General features: G+C 42.9%; 2 protein-coding genes across 3 annotated transcripts in view; both read right to left on the minus strand.

Annotated features, from left to right (window-relative positions):
* Positions 1-3,303, minus strand: part of LOC104818691 (receptor-like protein 12) — a 3,488-nt gene extending 185 nt beyond the window's left edge. Inside the window, exon 1 of the mRNA XM_019203113.1 lies at positions 7-3,303. Within this exon, the coding sequence (XP_019058658.1) occupies positions 7-2,950 (2,944 nt within the window). The 5' untranslated portion in view covers positions 2,951-3,303. The remainder of the gene's footprint in view (positions 1-6) is intronic.
* Positions 3,304-3,382: 79 nt separating this feature from the next.
* LOC104818688 (receptor-like protein 12) overlaps positions 3,383-10,390 on the minus strand; it is a 10,120-nt gene continuing 3,112 nt past the window's right edge. The window contains exons 1-2 of one of the 2 annotated variants that reach the window (XR_772716.1): positions 3,768-3,983; positions 3,383-3,617 (exon numbers count right to left, since the gene is read on the minus strand). The gene's annotated coding sequence lies outside the window, so the exon portion shown is untranslated. Of the gene's footprint in view, positions 3,618-3,767; positions 3,984-10,390 lie in introns of those variants that run through there. The other variant, XM_010548381.1, reaches the window with a different exon arrangement.

Below are 10,390 nucleotides of genomic sequence, written 5' to 3' on the forward strand. Positions count from 1 at the left end.
CACAACCTTGGTCTAGAGGAGGGCCGCATAGTCCGAGATTGTGTTCGAAAGACGAACTGTTTTGTGTACCAAACTGCGTGCCTTTTGGAATCGGACCTGTTAGCTTGTTGTAGGAGAAGTTCATGCGCTCCAGAAACGTGAGGCTCCCGAGCTCCGGAGGTATTCTGCCGGAAAGATTGTTGAGGGACATGTCTAGTGATTCGAGCTTTGTCAGGTTTGCCAGCGATGTGGGGATATGACCCATGAAAGCATTGCTTGACAAGTTGAGCACGTAAAGTTCTTTCAGTAAACCGATGGACTCGGGGATGTCTCCTCGGAATGCATTTCTTGAAAAATCGATGGTTGTGAAGGTTTTGAGGATCCGTTCGTACTCCAACTCTATCCCTTTATTCGTCAAAACTATAGAGTCCTGGTAATGACTCCCATTCATTGGAATAGACATGGACCCCAGCGGAACATCACTTGACCCCGTCGAAGAGATTGCGTCCCAACCAACAAAATAGTCTGGCGACAGAGTTCCATTGAAGTGATTGTTCGAAATGTCGATAACTCGCAGCTTCGGAAATCCAAAAGGAAACTCGGGAAGATAAACCTCACCATGAAATTCGTTGGAACGGAGGGAAAGAACTTGTAGCTCTTTCAAAGAGTTCAGCCAGAAGGGGAACGTGTCTTTGATTCGATTGCTTGCCACATTCAAAACCTCCAGACTGCTGCAATTGATCAAAGATTTAGGAAGTTTTCCCTCCAACCGGTTGCCGCTAAGATCAATTGATCTCAATTCGTTGGCATCAACAAAAATGTCTGGAAGAGTTCCGCTGAGTCGGTTGTGACGAAGACTCAAAACAATGAGAGATCCAATGGTATTCCCCAAACACCGTGGAACAGAGCCGTCGAAGTTGTTGTGTGACAAATCGAGGAATTGTAGATATGTCTGGGAACATACAGATTGGGGAATCCCTCCGGAGAAATTGTTGTTGGATCCCCCCAAATACTGAATGGAGTGAGAAGGAGGGATGAAGAGTGGTCCTTGGAAATCATTCCAACTTACATCTATTATCCAAAGCTGTGATTGGGGAAACATTTGCTGGGATGATGATGCTTGGAAACTGCTGAGAAAGTTGTGAGAGATGTTGAGGGATTTTAACATTGGTAGCATCCATAACCAGTCGGGCACTTGGCCTTTGATCATGTTGTTGGAAAGGTCTAACCAATACAAGTCTCGTTGGGTTCCTAGGAACAGGGGAAACTCAGTGATGTTGCAGCCCGACATATACAATTCTTCCAACTGCTGAGAGAAATCAGAAGCGGAAGTAATGTTGGTGGTTGAAACATGGTTGCCTGAGATATCCAATCTGCCCAGCCTTTGAAGGGGAGAGAATAGGCTCAAGTCAAGTGCAGTTGTCATCTTCAGATCTGATAAGTCGAGATATACAAGGGACTTGAGATGATACAAAGGGCTGACGTCAAGGGCGTTCCCTCCCGTGTTCCACCTTGAAAGGACAAGCACTTGGAGGTTGACTAATTTTGAAATGGACGCCATGGGGATGGGTCCGCTGAAATTGTTATCTCCCATGTATAAATTCTCTAGTCCAGATGTCGGAGGGATGTTCCCGTAATCGGCGAAGTTCCTGAGTTGGTTTCCACTTAGATCAATATAAGTCAATGAAGGGATCTCGAGTAGAGAAGAAGGGAAAGCTCCCACAAAACGATTCCCAGATGCATCGAATTCCTCCAAATCGGAGAGGGAAGTCATGTTTGGTGGGAAAGAGCCTGTCAACTCATTATCGCTGAGATGTATATGAGACAGCTTTGTTAGATTCAATATTCCAAGGGGAAAGCTGCCACTGAGCCTGTTCCTGGAAACATCCAGGTAGGACAGTTGGTTTAGGTCGAAAATGGAGGAAGGAAACCCACCGGTAAATTCATTATATGAAAGGTCGAGGGTGGTGAGATACGAGAGGTTTCCGATCGAAGACGGAATCCTCCCTGAGAAATTGCAGTCACGAAGTGACAGAGCTCCCAGATGCTTGAGGTTGCCTATAGATTTTGAAAACCCACCCGAAAAGGAAGTGTGAGAGAGATCCAACGTTACGAGAGAGTCGTTACCGTAAAAATCAGGGAGGTGGCCTCGCAGATCCTCATTAACAGACAAAAGAACGGATCGAATGGAAGGCATTCGCAGAATATCGCCAGGAAATTCACCAATCAGACCGCAACGGTCTAGAGAGAGGGAAGTGAGGGAGGAAAGGTTCAAGAGGTTGTGGGGAATGACAGCAGAAATGTTTAGATAACTGAGATGGAGATCTCCAAGGTGAGTCAAGTTCTGGGCAATTTTACTAAGAAAGGATTTCTCAGGGTAAAGTGAATTATAAGAAAGATCGAGGGATACCAACTTGGTAAGATGGAGAAGCTCGGTCGGAACTTGGCCTGAGAAGGATGAATAAGAGAGGTTGAGATGTGTTAACCCCACCAGTTTGCCCAACTCAGACGGCATTGGAGAATAGCTGAAGTTGTTGAAAGCCAGATTCAGAGTCCGAAGATGTGGCAGCCTAATTAAGAGACTGCTGTTGGAATGGAAGCGGCCACTGAGACAGCTGAGGCTAAGATCGAGCCCTATCACCTCGCCGGACTTGGGATGGCACGTGACACCTTCCCAGGAACAACAGTCAGTGGTGGTGGTGTTCCCCCATGACTTTGTCTTGGGATAACATGCCAGATTTCTTCCAAGAAGGTGTGTGTAATGGTAAAAGACAGGCACAATTCCCTCAACATACGGGTCATAATAAAATGACTGCTTCTGTACGTGGAAAAGGTGTTTGAACTCCAAGAGAGCATCCCTTTGGTCGGGGAGGCACAAGCGAGTGGTAGGGGGGGAAGCAAAAGCAGTGAGGAAACTGGAAATAAAGAAGAACAAACAGAGAAGAGTGCTTTGAACGATGGAGCCTCTCATCCTCTTTCAAGATTATACACAAAGTGATGGTTTTGTACATTCTATATCGGCCATCTCCATCTCTCTATATATATTATTACTTTGACTTACGTAACAGTCTGTGAAATGAATTTCGCAATTTGGACAGTCATTGCCGTGGCCAATGGTTTGATCTCTCTTTTTTTAAGTCAGTGCACACTTTATTACTTTGACTTAGCAAAGTCATTGCAAGAAATAATTCCAGAAACAATGAAGAAAAGTCCCTCTTTGAACAATCTTTCGCAGTGGGCACAAGAGATAATTCACTTCGATTCGGTCGAGCAGTCCTTTTCATTGATTTATACAGAGAATATGGCGTGATTATGAAGTTAATATTATTATTATTAACTATCACAATGATTATTTTCATTAATCTATATTTTTTTTAAAAAGAATAAAAATTTGGTCAAATAATCACATATTTTTAATTTTCCGAAAACTAATATTTTATAGATTTAAAAGCCATTCACGTGCTGTTACAGTTTAAATCTTAGTTAGTTTATGGCCACTGGAACCTGAAATTGGCTAGTATTGGAAAAGAGTGTAACAATTCACTAACAAAAGGGCATTCAGCTACACTTCTTGAAGATGACATTCGTCCAACTTTGCATGTCAATCGCGTCTTTTATAATGTTTTATCCAAGAGGCTCTGCAGTTACAGTAGTCGGTTTTAGAATCTTGCAACTGAAACGTGAATAATTATGTCTTGCACATCTTTTGTAATGTTTTTTTGAACGTACCGAAAAGATTGGATTCGATAAAAACAATCCCGTAATTTTATATATTTTTTTTAACGTACCAGCCCTGATGGGAACGATTCATGGGACATGCACGAAGAGATGATCAAGAACTCAGGCGGTACAATTGCTGATATTCTAACACCTCCGGTTTCATTCCAAGGCCTTCAGTGTCATTGCCACAGCTCTTACTGTAACGATCCGAGACCGCTACGAATTGTCGAAACTGCCCCCACACAGCAACTCGAGACCTTTCAGCGTGTTTTGTCCTCACTCGCACGCATACCGAGACACTTCCCAGTAGGTCACCCATCATGAGATTGCTCCAGAGTCAGCACGCTTAACTTTGGAGTTCTCTCAGGATAGTCAACCAAAAAGGTAGGTGCACCTTGTTGCTATGAGTAGCTCAACTAATTCTTTTATGTTATCTTAGACTGTATAGTCCCATACCTATACAGCCCTCGGATCTCTCTCATTCCGGTGTGTTCGATTCATCCCTGTACCCCCTACCCAGAAGCTCGTCAGGAGCCGCCCCTTGTCCGTGCCTCTGCACCGGCGATCACTCCCCGCCCTCCTACGGTACTCTGGGTTGTCACACTTACTCTGTTTCATCTGCAGCTGAAGCTTCCTTACCGAGTTGTATCCATCGTCTCTGGAGCTCTGAACGATGCTGCTGCGAAAAAACTTGATCTGGAGGCGTGGTTCCCAGCTTCCGAGGCTTACAGAGAGCTCGTCTCCTGCTCCAACTGCACAGATTACCAAGCACGAAGCCTCGAGATCCGATATGGCCAGAAAAAGGTATTTGTATATTGGCGAAAATTAACTTGTTGTCCAATATCGCAGGTATTTGATGTTTTCTCAATAGGGTAAGCCGTTGGAACGATGTTTTAACGTCGTAGACTTTTCTATGTTATGAAGCAGAGCAATGAGCAGACGAAGCAGTTCGTGCATCTGCTGAACTCGACCCTGACAGCGACGGAGAGGACCATCTGCTGCATCCTGGAGAACTACTAGACAGAAGACGGCGTGGAAGTCCCCTGCAGCCGTTCATGGGTGGAAAGACGTTTTTGCCCTTCAAGGTGTTAGTTATTTTAGAGTAGATTGGTGGACTTTAAAATCTCTCAAAGGATTCTTGTTTCACGTGTATTACAAGTGTGGTGGAGGAGTAAAATGCTTGTAAAAGACGTGTCGTGAATTGGTAAAGTGTTAAGGATTAGTCGGAAGATATTGAAGGTAGCTCGTTTTTCCCTATGAAACAAAACTGGAAAAAATGAGCGACCGCTCAGGAAAATGAGCGGGTAGCTCGGAAAATGAGCGACCGGTCAGGAAAATGAGTGGGTAGCTCATTTTCTCTGATGAACAAAACTGGAAAAAATGAGCGACCGGTCAGGAAAATGAGCGGGTAGCTCATTTTCTCTGATGAACAAAACTGGGAAAAATGAGCGACCGGTCAGGAAAATGAGCGGGTAGCTCATTTTCTCTGATGAACAAAACTGGGGAAAATGAGCGACCGGTCAGGAAAATGAGCGGGTAGCTCATTTTCTCTGATGAACAAAACTGGGGAAAATGAGCGACCGGTCAGGAAAATGAGCGGGTAGCTCATTTTCTCTGATGAACAAAAAATGGAAAATGAGCGACCGCTCGAAAAATGAGCGACCCGCTTGATTTTTCTGAGTTGTTCAAATGAACGAAAAATCGTGTCTGTTCGGAAAAAACTTCCCTATCCTTGCACCTTTTGACTTTTAGAGTGTTAAAAACATTCCTAGACGTCTGAACACAGATGAGTATGAAATCTAATTGATTTTTGAGAGATTTGTGAGCCTTGTTGGTGAAGAAATTTGCTACTTCTTCTCCATCTTTTACTGTTCATCTTCTTTCTCGGGTTATTCTGTTTCGGGCAACGTTTGAGGAGCAGATCAATCGTTGCTGGTCTTCTTTGTATCTCTAAACGTATTCTCGGGATTCTCCTTTGCTCGGTGGGGAGGGAATAACGTTTTAGGAAAGTGAAATCACGCCTAGAAGATTATATCCGGGTTCTTACGTTTTTATTTCGATTTCATTGATTTTGTTGTTCTTTCCTGCTGTATCCAGACCCATTTTTTATTAACAATCTAAAACGTTATCCCTTATTTCGGATACACGGGGAAGGGGGAATCGATTAACGGGTATGGGTTCTTCGGTGAGAGATCTAACTCTTGATTTTCACAAACTCGAGAAATTCGAGGGCGTGGCTTTCCGGCGGTGGCAAAAGAAGATGAAATTTCTTCTTACTACATTGCACGTGGCGTATGTGATCAGCACTCCACGACCGGAGGAGAATGAAGAGGAGACGCTCGCTCAAGCACGCACAAGGAACAAGTGGGACAACGACAATTTATGTGTGCTGCGGACACATATTGAACGGTATGTCCGATGCCCTTTTTGATGTGTACCAAAATATAGAGACTGCAAAAGAATTGTGGTCCAAATTGGAAGAGAAATACATGTCGGAAGACGCCTCGAGTAAGAGGTTTCTTGTAAGCGAGTTTAATGCTTACAAGATGGCGGACGCAAGACCGGTTATGGAGCAATTTCATGAGCTCCAGAGGATCTTGAGTAGTTTTACTCAACATGAGTTGAAAATGGATGAAACTATTATGGTTTCTTCCATTGTTGACAAATTACCACCGTCTTGGAAGGACGCTAAACGTTCCTTGAAACATAGGAAGGAGGATATGACCCTTGAGCAATTGGGGTCGCATCTTCGGATTGAGGAAAACTTTCGAATGCATGACAAGAAAGACACACATGTTTCTTCGTCCTCTACGGTTCATGTGGTGGAGGAAGAGAAGAAACGGGGCCAAAAGAGGCCAAACAAATCCCCGAAAGGCCACTCAAACAAAAGGCCTAAGCCGAGTGGGAGTTGCTGGTTCTGCAACAAGTCCGGACACTTTAAAAAGGATTGTTATTCTTACAAGAATAGAAAGAAGGGTCAAGGCCAAGGCAAACACGACCAAGGCCAACCCAACCAAGGTACTATTACTCTTGTAGACACAAATTCGGTTATGAATTTTGTGGCTATGATTTCTGAGTTGAATCATGTGCAGGAGAGTGATAACTCTTGGTGGATTGATTCGGGCGCTACGAGACACATATGTAAAGACCGCAACCTATTCAAGACGTTTGAGGACGTCAAGGATGGAAGCGTGCTTTACATGGGCAACGAATCTACGGTTGACGTCTTGGGAAATGTACAAGTAGATTTGTTGTTTACATCCGGGAAAACTCTTACTCTTCAAGATGTGCTTTATGCACCAGATGTTAGGAAGAATCTTGTATCGGGTAGCGTATTGAATCGATTCGGGTTCAAAATGGTGTTTGAGGCTGATAAGTTTGTATTGTCCAAAGGGGGGATTTTTGTTGGACAAGGCTATCTATGTAATTCGATGTTCAAACTCAGTATTAATAAACCGAGTATTTCTTTGTATGTTCTCTCTTCCAATGTTTCAGATTTATGGCATGCTAGATTAGGTCACGTTCATTTTAAACGGATGCATGTAATGTCTAAGTTAGATCTTATTCCACCTTGTGAATTGGAGAATGATCATCGTTGTGTTACTTGCATGAAAACAAAAATCACGAGGCTGTCATTTCCTAACGTAGAAAGAAGTTCGGACACTCTAGAACTTGTACATAGTGACTTGTGCGATTTTCATAGTACACCGTCTCTAGGAAATAAAAAGTACGTAGTTACGTTTATTGAGGATTCGACTAGGTTATGCTACGTTTACTTGTTGCATTCTAAAGACGAAGCTTTGGATAAGTTTAGGGTGTATAAGTCCGAGGTTGAAACACAACTCGGGGTTAAGCTCAAGAAGCTTAGAACCGATAGGGGAGGAGAATATTATGATCCGACATTCTTTGAATCCGTAGGCGTGATTCATGAGACGACCGCTCCGTATACACCGCAACAAAATGGTGTAGCGGAAAGAAAGAATAGGGTGTTGAAAGAAATGGTAAACTCCATGCTTTCTTTCTCGGGATTAAGCGAGGGTTTTGGGGGAGAAGCCATGTTAACGGCTTGCTACATTCTTAATCGAGTTCCCTCGAAAAAGAATAAAATAACCCCATATGAGCTATGGTATAAGCGAAAACCAAATCTGAATTATTTTCGGATTTGGGGTTGTCGGGCAATAGTTAAAGTGCCGGAACCCAAACGTAAAACATTGGGTGAACGAGGTATCGAATGTATCTTTATAGGCTATGCTTCTCATAGCAAGGCCTATAGGTTCTATATTATAGAACAGAATGACTATATACCCGTTCACACGGTTATAGAGTCGAGAGATGCATTGTTTGACGAGAATCGTTTTTCTTCGGTTGAAAGACAACCTCGAGCTATACCAAGCTCAAGTGATCGAGTAGTCGTTCATGATGAAGGACAAAGTGAACCTCGTAGAGGTAAGCGTATAAGGAAAAGAAAAACCTTTGGTCCGGACTTTCATATGTACCTAGTAGAAGGTACTAATGAGTCAATCGTGACTCAACTCGCTTATGTTTACAATATCGAGGAAGACCCTAGGTCTTTTGATGAAGCGATGAGATCGCAGGATATCGCATTCTGGAAAGAAGCGATAAATGATGAGATGGACTCCATCATGAGCAACAACACTTGGATCTTAGTAGATCCTCCTCCAGGTTGTAAACCGATTGGTTGTAAGTGGATCTTCAAAAAGAAGATGAGAGTCGATGGAACTATTGATAAGTTCAAGGCTCGTCTAGTAGCTCAAGGCTTTAGACAAAAAGAAGGCATCGATTTCTTTGATACGTATGCACCGGTAGCTAGAATAGCTACGATAAGATTGTTGATTGCTCTTGCAGCGATAAACAATCTTGTGATCCACCAAATGGATGTCAAAACGGCATTCTTGAATGGTGATCTAGAAGAAGAGGTGTATATGAAGCAACCAGAAGGTTTTATCCTATCGGGACAAGCACACAAGGTGTGCAAGTTAGTCAAATCGTTGTATGGGTTGAAACAAGCACCCAAACAATGGCATCAAAAGTTTGATGAGGTCGTTTTGGCTAATGGATTTCGTCTGAATCAATCAGACAAGTGTGTATATAGCAGGTTTGATGATAACGGTCATGGAGTTATCATTTGCTTATACGTGGATGACATGCTCATATTCGGTACAGAATTAGAGCAAGTCAAGAAGACAAAAGACTTCTTGTCATCGAAGTTTTCGATGAAAGACTTAGGTAAGGCTGATGTTATCCTTGGCATTAGGATAAAACGAGATCAAGGTTCGATAACACTATCTCAATCACACTACGTTGAGAAAGTGTTAAAACGATTTGATATGTTTGAGAGCCCTCCGGCTTCTACTCTGATGGATTGTAGCGCTAAGTTTGCACCTAATAGTGGGGAACCGGTAGCTCAACTTGAGTACGCTAGTGTCATTGGTTGTTTGATGTATGCTATGACTAGCACTCGACCCGACATAGCATACGCAATAGGGAAGTTGAGCAGATACACGAGTAACCCAAGCGTACATCATTGGAATGCTGTACGGAGAGTACTTCGGTACTTGAAAAAGACAATTAATTATGGTCTACACTACACGGGTCAACCTTCGGTGTTAGAAGGATACACCGATGCGAGTTGAAACTCTAGTGAAGAGGATTATGCCTCGGTTAGTGGATGGCTTTACCTTTTAGGTGGAGCTGCGATTTCTTGGGCTTCCAAGAAACAAACTTGCATTTCGGATTCGACCATGGCGTCGGAATTTATCGCCTTAGCAGCTACTGGGAAAGAAGCAGAATGGCTAAGAAATTTGGTATTCGAAATACCGTTATGGCCTAAACCGGTATCGCCTATTGCAATACATTGTGATAGTGCTGCGACATTGGCTAAGGCATATAGCCATGTTTACAATGGAAAGTCTAGACATATCGGGTTAAGACATAGCTATGTGAATGGTCTTATTAAAGTCGGGGCTATAATGGTGGATTTTGTGCGGACCAAACAAAATTTGGCGGATGCTTTCACAAAAAGCTTGCCAAGGGACGTGGTCCACAAAATGTCACAAGGGATAGGACTTGAGCCGGTTTTATGAATTGCAAGTAAAAGAATCTCAACTCAACGTCTAGTACAACACTAGATCTTGAGTTCAATGAGTTAAATCCTTTACTATGTGATTGTAGATGCTTCACGACAACACATCCCGAGGTAAGCATCTAGGTTATGCAATGTAAAGAGGATGTTTTAACTTAATGAGTCCTTAGACAAAGTGCTTAGTTGCAGGGCACGATATCATAAAGGATTCACCTATACAAGCATGAAGTGGGGCCGCTTCAAGATGTTGGTGGCTCAACATCCATGTGCTTGTGAATGGATATGGACACATGGCCATTATAGTGTCAAGGATTGCAGAAAAACTTGTAGTGACTTTGTGTGTGTTTTGTACTCGGTAGCTCAATTAGGATTACTAGGTTCAATCGTTTCGACACCTATGTAATTCGAGTTTATTGTTGTACGTTACACTAAGTGGAAGTTCAATCGAAAGATACTTTCATTTATGCACAAAGTTGTGGGGATGACGGATTGTCGCTCGGTTTCCATGGATAATTTACTCTAAAATGGTGGAGGATTGTTAGTTATTTTAGAGTAGATTGGTGGACTTTAAAATCTCTCAAAGGATTC

This window comes from Tarenaya hassleriana, unplaced genomic scaffold, assembly GCF_000463585.1.
Source record: "Tarenaya hassleriana unplaced genomic scaffold, ASM46358v1 Cleome3, whole genome shotgun sequence".
NCBI classification, from domain to species: Eukaryota; Viridiplantae; Streptophyta; class Magnoliopsida; order Brassicales; family Cleomaceae; genus Tarenaya; species Tarenaya hassleriana.